The sequence below is a fragment of the Hypomesus transpacificus genome, chromosome 21 (genome assembly GCF_021917145.1).
Source record: "Hypomesus transpacificus isolate Combined female chromosome 21, fHypTra1, whole genome shotgun sequence".
Classification (NCBI taxonomy): domain Eukaryota; kingdom Metazoa; phylum Chordata; class Actinopteri; order Osmeriformes; family Osmeridae; genus Hypomesus; species Hypomesus transpacificus.
In genome coordinates this window covers 1,035,229-1,050,664 of record NC_061080.1, presented here as the reverse complement: position 1 = coordinate 1,050,664, position 15,436 = coordinate 1,035,229, and the positions used below count along the sequence as shown (strand labels likewise).

The following is a 15,436-nucleotide window of genomic DNA, read 5'->3' as shown; positions in this document are numbered from 1 at the left end:
TGTGGCAGAAAAGTGTGTGTGTGTATGTTTGTCAGAGATAGAGAGTTAATAAGCTTGAGTATGTGTGTGTGTAACCACTCAAAACTAGGCTAACTCATTGTGTGCTTGCTACTCTGTGTGTGTCTGCTGTGTGTCCAAAGAGGAGCGACTTCAAACACTGTTGGGTTATGTCACCAGGCCACCGGCTACCTCAGACTGAGGCAAGGCCACTTTTCTATCAGGAAAGGAACGAGATTTGTAGTTACCACCGATTTTAACGTCACCAACAACGACAACAACAGACAATTCATTTATGAACTTGACCCCGGAACGTCTGAAATGAAGCACTTAGACTTTCCACCGCTGTCAGGATGAAGTGAACTGTTCCACATTGTGACAGGGTGGGCATCTTGAGGCTCACTGGACTTCACCCGTATTTTTTCTCCTGTTCCTGGAAATGTATCTCTGCTGCCACACTGTGGCGGAATATTTTATAACATCACTGTAAAAAAAATGATTGCAAGACCACACTAAAAATGAACAATTGAATCACTTTATCTTTCATATATTCAGTTGATGTCCTTTGAGACTTAATTACTTTTGCTTCGAGATGCTCCAGCTCTAGAGTACAGTTAACGTTAATCAAGTTGAAGCAAAATAATACATCAGAGCAGACAATCATGGCAAACTAAATACAAATGTACCAAAAAACTGATTGAAAAATGTATTGATTCTCAGCATTTACATAATGATAGTTTCTGTGACGCTTAACCTCATAAATGAACTACTGAAGGCCCTGACATGTTTTTCAGTAGTTACTCTCTAGTACCTCACATCCTGCCTGGACTTGTACAGACCTGAAGAACCCTGAAGATGTTATTTTAAAGAAGAATTACTTCCAAAGAAGACCTTCCAAAGAATATTTGGCCTTCCAAATAATAAATATGTATGCGTTGGGTTCTCTCTATGTGTGTGTGTGTGTGTGTTACGGACGAGTGCAGAGCTAGGACCCAAACACAGGAGGGATGGTCTAGGTTCCAAAAACAAGGGTTCATTTGCAAACTGGGGAAACTGGCAGGATACGCACGGTAACATTGGCAAGGGCAAGACAGAAAGACTGGACATAAAACAGGAACCTAAATTTACAGAACCAAACAACACGCACCAATTTCACTAATGAGAACTGAAACCACTCAACGAGACACAGGTGAAGTCAATGACAGACACAGGTGAAGACAATGACAGACACAGGGAAACATAGGGCAGTGGTCGAGACGGTGTGTTTGAGTGTTTGGATAAGGAGGATTTGTGTGAGGTTTAAAAAGGGTGGTTGTCCTCACAGAAAGGGACGTTGTATCATAACCGAGCCTCACAAGCCTGTTCACTGGATGCCCAAACCGACAGAAATCCACAATACCAGCCCATCAGCTTTCATGCCAACCCTAAGTCAACACACCTGATTCTATGATTTAACTGACTGACAAGCTGAATCACGTTTGTTCCAACTGGGATTGGAAAGGAGTGACAACCTTCATGTGAGTAAATATCCAAGCGCAGGGTTTGTCACAGCTCTGCGGTTTATCGGACACACTGATCCATCACTGTGGTGTCATGCTGGGTCCTCAGTAGATTGTTCTTACAATTACAAAACAATCTTTTTCAATAATATACACTTTACAGCAGAGGGCAGCATCAAACTGCAAACAAGAGTTTTCAGATGCCAACTAAATGTATGTCCCATGTCCCACCAGGAATGTGCGTTTGTACATATATACTGTATATGAAAACAAGCACAAGAGCAAGTGAACCTCTCACAGGTAATCAGCCTATTCATCTGACTTTTTTTTATTATTTGTTCAGTGCTTCAGGAAACTGTTAAATCATAACACACCTTTGAACCTTGTTAAGCTCCTCAGACCATACAGCATGCTCTACCTTATCACACAGGCCCAGAAACGTCCTTGTTATGGCGTTAATCATTCCCACGGGGATATCATTCAGACACAAAGCAGCGAGCAGTCAGGCCCATAGCTTCATCAGGAAATGGCTCGCCAGAAGTATCGCCCCCAGTTCCCAGAAAGCTCTGTGAGCCTTGGTTGCATTTCTGGGCCCATCAGAAATCCTGCTGGGAACAGTCACCAGTTGGCTGGTCAAGTAACGTTTGGCTCTGGGGCTCCACAGGGAGCAGTTGTAGGGTAGGTGCCCAGACGTGGAGTTTATTTCCAGGGTACTGCAGATGGTCAAGCCTCCTCGTGGCTCCACGTGCATCGTGGTGCTCCCCATCAGTGTGTTGGAGCCTTGGAACCAGTGCACCTGTCCGTCAGGGTACACCCCTGTGAAGGTGCAGGAGTGAGCCTCGGCTGTTGTAGTCACACTCTGGCCTGTGTAGCACTCTACAGAAAGAAGGGACAAAAGGGGGGAGACCCAGTGAACATCGCTATGGGAACGTGCCGCTTCCTCCTCCTCCTGCTTGTCTGATTGTGTTAGCGCAGTGGTTCTCAACCCTGTCCTCAGGGACCCCCTGTCCTGCATGTTTTAGATGTTTCCCTGCTCCAACACACCTGATTCAAATGCATGTTCGTTACCAGGCTTCTACAGAGCTGGATAACGACCCTTTTATTTGAATCAGGTGGACTACACTTAGGGGTGTTGGTAGTCACATTTGGCCAGTGTGCAGGGCACTCACCGTCCAAAGTCACAGAGGTCACCGCGTCCTCAGCTCCTACTGCCGAGTTTAGCTTGCAGACGTATCTCCCCTGATTGTCAGGCTTAATCCCAAGCAGGGTGAGCTCCAGGTAAACACCTCCTCTCAGGGAACATGTGTAGTCATGCGTTTCGTTGGTGGGATGAGAGGTGTTTACTTTACATATGACCTCATTGCTGTCCATGTGGGCCCAGTCCATTGTGACATGGGTCCCCTGTGGTAGTGAGTGGGTGATGTTGCAAAACAGGCTCAGGTTTTGGCCACACTGGGCCATAAGTGGGGGGCTAATGCTGATCCCTGAGTGAGAACAAAACCAGAATTCCCAAATGAGTGGTTTTTGGGCAGGAGACAGATTTTCAAATGCTGCAGGTCGTTAAAGGCGTGTTGCAACTCGACGGAGCCTCACCTTCCACCATGGGTGCCGTGTGAACTATGAGCAGAAGCAGCCTTGTCCATACAAGAGACGGCTCCATAATCACGGCTGCTTCGTTTTACACACGCATAAGCACAGCTACTCACACAGAAATATAAATGATGTCACTTGAGTTGACTGCAAAACCACAATATGTATCCAGTATTGTGGACGGGGTGGTCACTTACCTCGGTGAGATACTGTAAACGTGCTCCTCTTTGCCTCCAGGGTGGTTTTCCCTCAGTCCTTGGCGTTCTCCTCTCTTCCGCTCCAAACAAATGATCAAGCACTCAACTGTACCATTACTCGGCGCTGAGAAGGGTGGGCCATGATTTGACCAATTGCAGCCGATGGTTCTGTGAGAGAGGGAGCAAAATGAAAGTGAAATGAGATAAGAGGCAGACAAAGGAAGGGGGAAGGAGGGAGAGTGAAATGGGAGAGAGGGATGGAAGGAAGAGGAAGAATCCTCTATTCATCTCACAGCTGGTGACACGCAAACACACACCGTTTCAAGTTTGAGTTCCGAACCCCCACGCCCCCCCAAAACAAATATGTTGAATTCTCTATCGTGCCACACCTCTGACAGACACATGACTGTTTGATAATACAGTAACCATGAACAGAATTGGATGTGCCGCTCGTTGCATTTACTCATACATTTTGTGTTTATAACTGTGCCCACATGTTCCTCAGGGATTCTTTAAATGTATATTTTGGATAACTCCAGCCCTGTGGAACAGGTCTCTCCAACACCACACACCCTCTGAAGCCCGCATCTCTAGTCTTTTCAAGGCTGGACAGGGGCTCTATAATAACAATTTGTTATGCATGTTGTAACCCACCCAGGCCTGGTGTAGAGCAATGTGTTCATTGTCTCGTGTGCGTGTGTGCGTGTGTGCGTGTGTGCGTGTGTGCGCGTGTGCGCGTGTGTGCGTGTGTGCGTGTGTGCGTGTGTGTGTGCGTGTGTGTGTGTGTGTGTGTGTGTGTGTGTGTGTGTGTGTGTGTGTGTGTGTGTGTGTGTGTGTGTGTGTGTGTGTGGGTGGTAGTGCCAACATTCCAACAGAGGGACCAGATGACTGTTCATTCTTGTCACTTTTTAGGCAGTACATCTGTGTTTCCACGTGAGGACGGTTAGGTGCTTCGCTCCTCAGGTGAGTTTGCAGTCATGTGTGTCTGAGCAATAAGAGCATATCCTCTTTTGATGGCCACAGCTTGGTAAAACGCCCTAGCCTGGTGTGACACAAGCTTCGTCAACTAGAAGCAACTTTTTAAATTAAACATGAAGTCCAATAATAACCGCTTCGCCGTGAAACCTTTTTCGCCGACTACACCACACAGCATTTCACGCTTTTAGCCAACCGTTTCGCTCCCGATGACAGAATCCCCCCCCCCCCCCCCCCCCCAACCACGGTCCCCTCAAACTACACAAGCTGCCGGGGCTGTCGGTAATTTCTCTAAAGCTTGTCAAAATTCATCCCGTACTTAATTGCTGTTGGAGCTAGATTACCCACAGTGCCAAATCTTCGGCGTAATAGTGTTCAATATGATCCAGCTCTAATGCGGTGACTCATGCAAGTTCTGCAAAGAGAGTTGAGGAAGGCCCAACGCTCCTTATAAAAACTCTTTGACATTCATTTGGGATTTAGGTGGCTGTTGAATTCAAGTTCTGATGCTGGCCTGAGTTGTCATAACGATGAGTCAAGTGGATTTATGTCTGCGCGCCCCTGGTAATCTGAGGCCAGAGGGGACAGGTCTGATATCGTGTGTACCAAATACTGTCACTCTGAAGTTTATAGTCTAAACCCTTTTGGCATGTTGGAAACGCGCTCAAGCGGAAGGTTATAATCCAGAGACCACACTAGTTAACACGAGTCACATCTACAATTTCGCAATCTTGAAGGGCAAAGCGGCCAGTACAAGGTGTTATACGATTTATGGTACAATATGAGAACCGATTATCATTCCAGTTTCGTAATCGCAGACTAGTTAACATGAGTCATATCTACAATTTTGCAATCTTGAAGGGCAAAGTGGCCAGTACAAAGTGTTATACACTTTATAGTGCAATATGAGAACCGATTATTATTCCAGTTTCGTAATCGCAGACTAATACATTACATTTATGCATTTAGCAGACGCTTTTATCCAAAGCGACATCCCAGAGAGAGCTTCACAAAAGAGCATAGGTCACTGATCATAACAACGAGGTAGTCCTAAACATTGCAAGCCGCCAAAACATGAAGCATACATTGTGAAAAACTAAACAGGTGCCAAAGGGAAGACCCATAAGAGCATGCAGTTTTACAAATTAAAACATGAACCCCAAAAAGTGCAAGACTGTACCTGTAGAAGAACAATCAACAGTAAAATATTTCACAGCGAGTACAAGAGTTAACTTCGTTATAACTAACCTACAAGAGCAACAAGTCTCTCAATAAGAGTCATTGTGATCCCAGAGGAAACTAACATCAGGTCCAATCAAGCATTCCTAAGTGCCGTTTTACTCCTGGAACAAGTGCGTCTTGAGCCTTTTCTTGAAGGTGGGGAGACAGTCGGTGACCCTGATGGAGGTGGGGAGCTGGTTCCACCATTGGGGAATACAAACCAACAGTCCAACACATTTACAGTCTACCAATTCACTACTCGGTGGAATATGCAAATTATTCTGTTCAGCCTCTCCTGGACCAAGTTGCAGGCATTAATAGACACAATCTATCTATCTTGTATCCAGGGAGAGCTAACCCATACCCTAAAGGATATAAAAACCAGGCAACTGCTCTCTCTCTTTCTTACTATCTCTCTTAATCTCTCTCTCTGAATCTCTCACACACAGAGGCAGACATACAGACACAGAAACTACAGTTACTGCAGACCTATTGATAAAATGGATTTTCTGGATAAGGCAGGCCGGAAGGAGTCACGACAACGTAAAGGAGTTTGACTTTGTTTGATCCGGGCGCTCGACTTATAAATCAGTTCATGACAAACTGATGGTATGAGTGAAAACTCTGTCTCTCAACCATGCTTAAATACACGAGTTGGACAGTACAGATATAGAATGCACAGAATTACTTCCTTAACGGGTCATCAGTGCTCAGTACACTGATACACTAGAACGTTCAGCAGGTGAAGTGGTCGTTAATCACATAAGCCCTGTTTTGTACATGATTTGCCTCACAGTCTCCTAACTGTCTGGGCTGTTGTTGGAAAATTTGAAGATGTAACACATTTATCCTGTATAAGAATGAATCTGTGTTCAGCATCTCATGTGTGTAGAGATAGGCCTACCCCCAAATCTGAACTTTGGGTAACACGAGGCATACGTAAACGAGCTGACCTAGACTGACCATTATCTTACTCGAGGTGCAATAAAGAACCTTATCTGTGCTGAGTGAATCATATGGTGAAGCCTAGGGTCAGAGAACTCTGTAAGTTTCCACGCACACAGGTCTATGCAAGGAGCCAATGAAGAAGAGCCATGGAACATTTGCATGCCTTTGTCCTAACCAATGACTGTAAAGAGTGGGGCTGCTTAAATAGCTAGCTAGCACAACATGCTAGCAGACAAACTTGTAGCACAATGGCGTGTGATGTTTTTGTCTCCTTGTGGGCCGGCCGCAAGCAATAAACTTTCTTAAACTTGTTCACCGACTCACTGTGCAATGCTTGATAGATTAATAATTCTGACAGCTGTGTGCTCTATTCTGCTCAGTGGAGGCCTCGCTGCAGGACCTCTTGACTTTACAGAGACTCAGGCTGCACATGTACACAGCAAATCTGCCTCACACCTATGGAGCTGAGGGAATACGTTTTTCTATGGTTGCAACTGAGAGGTGGGAAGCGAGGGTGCTTTCAGGCTGGGTCCATTAACAAAAGGCCAAGTGTGTTACAACATGTGTGTCCCTACCCGCGCCCCTGACATCTTCACCAGCAACCCCTTAACCCCACCCCCCACCCCTGGGTCCACAGGGACATGGGGTGCATGACATGTTTGGGGGGAGAAAACGATGACCGTGTTGCTATAAGAGATGACCTCACATTTCTGATTGGTGTCCATTGCTCAGTTAGTTCTGAGTTTGAATACATATGGCCACAAAAAAAAGTAGTTTTGAATATTTAGTCTAACTGACCAGAAGCTCGCCTCACCTCATAGGGATGTTGTATGTTTCAAACCAGAGTGCCAGAGATACGTTAGGTGTTCAGGCATCCAGGGTGCATCCATAGGTGCGTGACGTTAGTGGTCATCTTATAAAAAGACCAGAATGGCCTTAGGGGCTTTTCACACAAAGGATATTTCACATGAGCACCTAGTTGTCTGTCAGTGCTTGCCATAGTTTAGTCATCCTTTTGCCAGGAAGATTAATGAACATTTGTTTCTCTTCCTTCATAGAATGTTGCAATCTTTGCTTGCCAGCACTCAGTATGATCTCAGAACTTGGTGTGTATAGCCGAAATGACATGTCAGCAAATGCACTTCAGTGTACGTCAGTAATCAAACTCGTTAGTAATCAAACTCACGGCTGAGAACGATCTCTCTGAGCTCATGTCGACGTTTTTTAACGTCTTAGTATCACCCACTATTCCAAACACCCTTCCGTCAACATGCATGTAAACCAATTGTTCAGATGCGGCAATACCCAAACGATAGCCGCTTGGTTGGACCATGAATTGGTAGAGCCTGTACGTCTATGTTTTGACATGTCTCCTTGACAACACGGTCCTGTGACCACCAGTGAGCAATAATCCAAACACTTCTTCGCAGCATGAGCAGATGTGCACCTTGAATGAATCATATCCTGTAATGGAGCTTTCCCATGGCTAGCTACTCAAGAACTCGACGCAAAGTGAGGAGTCAGGTGCTGGGTACTTTCCTGCAGTCGACATTGGGGCCTTTCCAAAAGACACAAATAATGAACGCTTGAACGGCTTTTCTGTTTCACTTCCCGTCCGCGGCCATGTCTGTAGAACAGAAATGATCCCCCATGATAGACAGGAGTCTTAGACTCCAACAGGAGAGTCAAGTCTGATACTGTATGGAGATGTTGACATCAAGTCAAACTGGCTGGCTAGGTCATGCACTATCAATTTGCATTAGTATTTTAGGTCAGATTTTTGGTATTTTATACGCTCTCGTTACACAAACTTCACGCAGTGGGACTGACATGCTGTTTGTTTACTCTGCAATCTGTGCGGCGAGTTAGCAACAAGGCCGTAATGTGCAGTACTTAACTGCTAATGGTCATGTGGTGAACAGGCATATCAATAGACCTCTTGCCTCCTTCGATCGCACTCACTTCCCTCTCTGCACACCCCTAAACTTTGAGGGCCTTCCACTCTCTGATGGTTACGAGACTCTCTGACGCCTCAGCACACTCGTAGTAATTTCCGGCCTCATGCCTGTTACCAGTCCATAAAGAAGGGTTACCGTGGAGACTGCAGGGAGAGGGAGTTGAAATACCTGAACTCACCCATCATAGAGCCAGAGGAACTGGTTCAAAGGATATATTAGTTTCTGAGTGAAGGTCCAGTATAAAAAAAGTTTATTTTAATTTGCAGGAGTTCAAATACCCACATTAAGTGGTTGATAAGAAGATTCCTTTTTTTCTTTTCATGAGCAGGTTTATCACCAGCACTTGCCCCTGAGAAAACCAAGTAGTAAAAATAGATTAAGTCCAAGATTCTTAATAGTGAAATCTGACAGAACTTAAACTTTAAATTATCAATTTCACAATGTTTTATTTAATTTATTTTTTAAACCTAATTCAGATGACAAAATTGTTATTCCAGTGATGTTTTTGAATGAATGGAATTAAAATGAGATACCAACCCTAAAGGCCAAACACAGAGGAGACACTGATAGATGAGGTCGTCTTGTAAACCGAGGGTAAACGGTCTACCCTGGTCACAATCAGTTTTACGCACACTCCATCAATGTATTATCACATCTCAACATGCGAATTCACAAGTCTTCATAAAATCAAATACCTATTGATTCTTGTCTATGCCATGAGATTTAATCCACTCAGCCGCCACATAGGCTGCATGAAGGCGGCCATATCATCCCACTCAGGAGAACCGGTTCTCAGTGCATCGAATATACCCCGGCAAAAAAGGGGTGGCGAAATATCGACAGAAAGCAAAGACGCCGGGTCAAAGTAGTAACAAGGTCACTCTGTGGATTCATCAAACCATTAACATCAAGCTACCACTGACCCTTCCAATAACTTTCATTACTGGTTGTTAGCTTGTCCCTACAGACACAATACAAAATGTCAACAGCCAGTCCTGTCCTCAGTTTCAGATACTGTAGCTGTACATGCATCGAGCTTTATTGTAATATGTTTCGATAACAATGTTTTCTGTTGTTTGCAACCACAAGCCTGAAATGAATCATCTTCATCAGCTGACTTCATGCTGATTCAAGACTTGGGCTTTTAAATGCCACCATATCGATTTTTTCAATAATGGCTCAAGATCAGGATGGTTAGCAAACCCACTGGCTGAGCTATTGTGCCTGTAGCCCTTTAAATATCAATAATGCCTTGACTTTCATCAGCTGCAATTTGCCTCAAGCAACCGTGTCTCTGAACCACAACGCAGTGTGATATCTCACCATGCGGCCCGATGACAGTCATCTACCACTGTGAGTCATTTGGATGTGACATCTCCAGCTAGACTGCAGGTATGACGTGACCGCTCATTGACTCCAGGCTCCTCTCATCCCACTGAAAACCACCCCTCACTGTGTAATCAGAATTAGGCCCCTCTGGTAATCCTCCCCCCCCCCCCCCCGTCTCTAATCTGTGAAGGAAAGGACATCTCAGAGATCCTTGTTTTTCTTTTGTCTCGCTTGTAAACGGTTGCCATGTTTGCCCATATATCCCCCTCTGTAATCCCCATGGCGAGCAGAAGCTGGGAAGCTTTGATGTGGGGAAGGGAGGTAAACTCCTGTTTGAAGGTGGTGGTGGGGAGGGTGAGGTTATCCCCGCGATTGAGCTCTGAGGAGATCAGGGAAGCATCCCGGCAGAATCAGGGATGCTAATCTGGTTTGGGTTTAAACATGCTAGCTAGCTAGCTGGCTACCCGCTAAGTAGATGCACATCCATGCTCACAGACTGGGTAATGTTTGCCCGGTGGGTGGGTGGGGGGGATTAGCGTTTGGTGTTTGCTTACACTTTGTCAGTCTATTTGATAAATTTGGATTTCCATTCCAAACATAGCTCTCATTCTGGCTTCACTCCCAGATATGAAGGTTACTCTGCTCACCCAATGGTGTTGATTTACGATTGGGTGGTTTGATGTGCTTCGGACTCCCTGGGTTGAGATGAGCCCAGAGCGATTAGCCGCACGCCATGTCCTCTTCACCGGTTGAAGAGCTAATAAGTATGAATGGGGTTTCCCGGGCAGGGATCTTAAATGAATATTTCTCCTCGATGATGAGAAGGTGAGGATTTATAATGAAACTGTGTGAGACTATAAAAGATCACTCAGCCACGGCTCTCCACACTCCCAACGCTACCAAAGACCGCCCAATGAAAAATAGTTCAAAACGGCCATCGCGAATAACAGTGACGGTATTTTGTTACCGAGTAACACTCATAGTTTGTGAACATGTAAAAGACAAACTTCCCTCTCCACCTCTATCCACACCCCTTTTTCTGATGCATCTACAGTGCTTGAGCCATATCTATCTGATCCTCGTAGTCTGTCGTCACCTAAATCCAGCGTCCAGTCTGGACGGCCTTCGGACCTACAAGGTGAGAACAGTGTGTCAACCCACTTGCCAAACCCTGTATCAACGTACCATCAACATACCATCAACGTACCATCAACATAAACTCAGGTACGGCTCAGTTAAGACCTTCTATTTTCCTCGCTACCTGATTTAGTAGCAGCTGAGAACAATGAATATCGTCAGGCATCTGAGGAGCGGCTTGTTTGATTCATGCTTTTGTTTACAAGGGGTGCCGGAGGGACCAAGTGTCTTAATCCTGCCGTGACGAGAGAAAGAGAGAGCATGCCAAGGGGGAGTGTGTGTGTGTGTGTGTGTGGGTGGATGTCTTTGAGAAAACTTGTTAGTGAGTGTGTGTGTACGTGCCTCTCCAGAGTTTACTGGCAACATGTCTAGGCTCAGAGTGAGAAGGAGAAGGCTGAAGGGAGAGGGGAAAGGAGGGGAGCAGTTTTCGTTTTTACGACAGGGAGAACAGAGTGAATCTAAGGAAGGCCGTTCGTCAGGAGGTGAACAGAGGCAGACAAGGCCTCTGTTATTATCTGCTGCTTCTGAATGTCTGGAATGTCAACCCCCCCCCCCCCCCCCCCCCCCCCTTCTGCAATATTTTCACAGGTTGTTAAAAAAAAAAAACAGCAAGGTGCAGCCACCGTGAAGAATTTCCAGTGTAAACAAAAGCTCCATTTCAAACAAACAAGCTGCAAAGTCATTGTTTGGGCTATGGATTTGTTGGCCTCGAACCACGTTTTTTGTTGTTGTGTGCTTGTTTTCACATGTCTGTTTATCTACCTTTGCTTGGTGCACCTCTCAAAGTTGGATTCCTCTCAGGGACATTGTGAGAAACCCAATCACGGTGTTTGATTGAACCCTTCCCAGGTATGGCTCTTCACAACCTCTATAGACCAACTCCCAAGTCTCATGCCATTTCCCCTCTGCTTTCCTCTGCGTCTCTGATCCTCCAATCGCAGCTGAAAGTAGCTTGCTGGCATCGACAGACACGTTGTCACCTATGAGGGGGCTTGAACTGAACCAAGGGGCTTCTTTAGATGGTTAGCCTCCTACGATGGCACCCATAAAAGCTTTACTCTTCAGATCTGATGTTACTGGTACCTCACAGCTCTCCCTTTTATAATGAGCTGGGGGTGACTTTGACGACACAATAGCCGCAGTTCCGTCACTGTTCCTACGTTGGTGATTCCATCGTGGCTGAAGCCATTTTCCTAGAGGTGAGCGCCTCTAGGAAGTGCTGTCCATTATCTTCAACGTACTGTAGGTCCCCAACACGAAGACACAAACGACGAGCAAACATGGATTATAAATTCCTGGTTGGTTTAGACAGGACGTGGCGTACTTGTCAAAGCTGGAAAGGTCGGCACCATAATGTATTTAAAAATGTCAATGTCAATGTTGAGATTACTTTAGGAAGAGATGGAAAGTCTTGTATTTTTTAAAGTATCCTCTTCATGGAATCCAGAATTCTTATCAACTGGGAATGAGTCACATCCAATTTCAACCTCCAAAACTTTCACCGTTCCGTTTCCACTCCGCAAATGAATAAACTCTAAATGTTTAACAAAACTTCAAAGTCTGCCTGTCGGGGGAGAAAAAGTAATTGAGTGGGCTTTTTCATCGACTTTCACAACACTTGTTGCAACTTGAACTTAAAAAAAAAAAAACTACCGCCACAGCTGCCAAAAGGGCTTGTCGCCTTCCGTGTCAGACGTAAGTTTTGACTGCACGCAGCTGTAGGTGACAGCTGGGCTAACACTCATCAACAGAGATTTGTGCTGGGTGACCGCCAGGTCTTGGTCGAAGAACTCTCACTGCTGAGGTGACACAAACACTGTATCGCCACTCAGAGTTCCTGCACGCGAGGGAAATCTAGAGAAATCCCCCCCTTTTGAAAACATTGAATCGCTGCTACACACAACAAGGACTTTTGCTGGAATAGACAGATAGAAAGACAGAGAGTCCTGCCTTATGTACACAAGAGGATGTTAGGTGTTTTCCTTTCTGGTAAAGCTATTATATGTTCTTGAATTGTTTTCCGGCAAAACATTCCTGCGCAGTTAATAATATGAGTAGGGCAGCTTTGTAGTTTCCAGAAAGGTGCCAGGAACAAAATATAACGGGAATCCTTCAAAGTTAGTGAAAGGAGGAAAGAGTAAAGGTGAAAGGTCCATTTGCTAACAATGCAAAAGTAAACTTCACTTCCTTTGGCTCACTGCTGTGCAGATTTGGGCCATTAACCTAGTGTCACTTCCAGGATTCAGCACTATATTCACACGCTTTGCCAGCGAGGCTGCAACCTCTCATAATATTTATGCTTCCTTTCCTCAACTTTGTCTGAGTTCCACACCAGCTCCCAAATATTTTTTATCAAATTGGAAATCGTGTCAAACAAGGCATTTGGCTGAAGCAGACTTTTGGAATAAGCCTGATTTATTTGGGGTGTCGAGGGAGCAGAGCCACAAACATGGGGGGGTCAAAACGTTATGAGATTAGGTATCATGTTAATCCTGTTTTCAGTTACCCCACCAGGCCCCAGGGCACAATCTCAGCTTGACAACTGGGGTTATGGGAAAAGTTTACCTCAGAAGATGAAGGAGAAAAAATAACACCTTCCATCTTTGACAATTTCCGAGGTTCGGTTGCCTGGAGCTACACAAGGTTTTAAACCTGAGCGAAAAGAAGCGATCACAGGAAAATATTGCAGAGTTGTATCATGATGTCATTACATCAGCACCTTAATCAGTGCTGCTCCCTTCTTGGTTCAGTTTGTCCTACTTTGGGCTCGTCAAAAAGCCTCCAGCCTTGTTATGCACCACAGAGTATTGAAGGTATGTGCTGTATTTAGACATCCAGCCTATAGTATTATCCCTCAGCACTCAAGCAGGCATCCGCCATACTGGCAGACAGTGTTGACTACTCCTCCTGCTGAATCTACCATTCAGTTTAGCTACACTCGCTCTCCTTCCTCATCAGCATCAGCAGATTTATCATTGTTAGCTTCGAGCGAGCGTTCATGCGACTATACATTCCGTTCTTATTATGATCATCAGCAGACGCCAGTTGTTCAGAAATGATCTGATTGGATTTTGGCTATTGGATTGGATTTACGGGTTGTAATAATAATAAAAAAAAAAAAAGGATCCTGAAATTGGATTAGATCACTTAATCCAGTCTTGGTTTTGATCTGGATCAAACCTTCAATATGTTTTGTCCAAAACGTTTTAGTAGGACTGGGCTAACTTTGATTTAAAATCTAGATCATTCTGATTCCAGCAGAGCTTCAAAAAACTGGTCTCTCCACAACCGAAGACGAACTCTGAAAGTTCTTTAATTTAGTTAAACTATGTATTGGACGTTTGGCCATTTTCTCATTTTGAAACATGTTCTAAATATTCACATTGTATATGTGAAGAATGTATATTTAAAAACACATAAAAGTGACCCCATGATGTGCTGTTGAACCTATTCTTTACTTGCTAGTAGCCTACATTGTTATATGTAGTACCATTTATAACACTGGGAATCAGGGACGTGCACAGGAATTTTGAAGGACAGCTCCCTTATGAAGATTTTAATTGATTTCATAAAACTTGATGATGATTGTTCGTTTCTTCTACATTTCTACAACTTAAAACTCACCTTTTCTGACCTCAAACCTCAAAGCAGTTTTTATCGACACAGAATAAAACAACCGTGACCGTCTCTTAAGTGCAAGAAAATGCAGGCTCAGGTGGCGGTCGCGTGCAGTAGCTACCGCAGAGTAAACAGAGTAGGGGGCATACACCCCTCCCCTTTGTGACTTCCACTCTCGTTGCCCATAGGCTTATCGATTGGAAGTGAATAAGGCTACTTTATGAAATGTTTGGGGTGGCGATTTTTAAAATCTAGGTCTACATGAAATTCTGCAGCAGTTTAAATGTACTATTATTTATTTATTTATTTTCCTCGGACGGGCACTTTGACTCGAGGAGGGCAAACGGGCAGTTGCCCGGGCAACATTAGTCATAGCCTGTGTACGTCCCTGCTGGGAATCCAAATTTGGTCTTCTTGAAAAGTTTGTACATGGATCAGGTTAATCCAATCCAATGTTGCTTTGAAAAACCAGCACAAAAGTAATACTGATTACTTGATCCTGGATAGCAAAACATGGGATTTCCAAATCCAGATTATTCTGATCCAGATTAAACTGTTTGAACAACTTGGCCCTTGGCATTAGCTTCATTAGCATTGCTAGCATCATCACCCTATAGCTTACAAAGAACAGTGAAAGCTGGAGCAATCTTACCGTGTGTTGTCTCTCTGCCCTCACTCTCTGGTTAATGAAACAACGGCTTCTCCGTTCCCTGAACACACACGCACTGTTTCCTCCTCCTCTGCTTTGTGAATCCCCTCCCCTCTTTTTTGTGTCATTCACTCAGCACTGTTGAGCAATAGCTCCCTAACTTCCTTATTCAGACCATGACTTCAGTCTGGAAAAACCCCAAACATCCTCCCCCCTCCCAATAGCTTTCAGAAGCTTGGTCTGGCCAGCATGTCTGGAATTGATGTTGAGACTTCTTTGTCCAGTTTCAAACCACAGCATACAGACCTCCAGAACAAA

General features: G+C 44.8%; 1 protein-coding gene across 1 annotated transcript; it reads right to left on the bottom strand.

Moving 5' to 3' along the window:
* Window positions 1-1,790: 1,790 nt before the first annotated feature.
* Window positions 1,791-15,220, bottom strand: LOC124483621. The gene is made up of 5 exons (XM_047044140.1): window positions 15,122-15,220; window positions 3,284-3,451; window positions 3,090-3,194; window positions 2,666-2,980; window positions 1,791-2,372 (listed from the first exon to the last, which is right to left on the bottom strand). The coding sequence occupies exons 3-5, from the start codon at window positions 3,154-3,156 to the stop codon at window positions 1,999-2,001; spliced, it is 756 nt and encodes a 251-aa protein (XP_046900096.1). The 5' UTR covers window positions 3,157-3,194; window positions 3,284-3,451; window positions 15,122-15,220; the 3' UTR covers window positions 1,791-1,998.
* Between the last annotated feature and the right edge of the window lie 216 nt (window positions 15,221-15,436).

Coding starts and splice junctions, on each gene's coding strand:
- LOC124483621 (XM_047044140.1), bottom strand. CDS start 3,156: ATGGAGCCGTCTCTTGTATGGACAAGGCTGCTTCTGCTCATAGTTCAC. Junction 2,981..3,089: donor CACGGCACCCATGGTGGAAG/GTGAGGCTCCGT, acceptor GTTCTCACTCAG/GGATCAGCATTAGCCCCCCA. Junction 2,373..2,665: donor GACCTCTGTGACTTTGGACG/GTGAGTGCCCTG, acceptor TTCTTTCTGTAG/AGTGCTACACAGGCCAGAGT.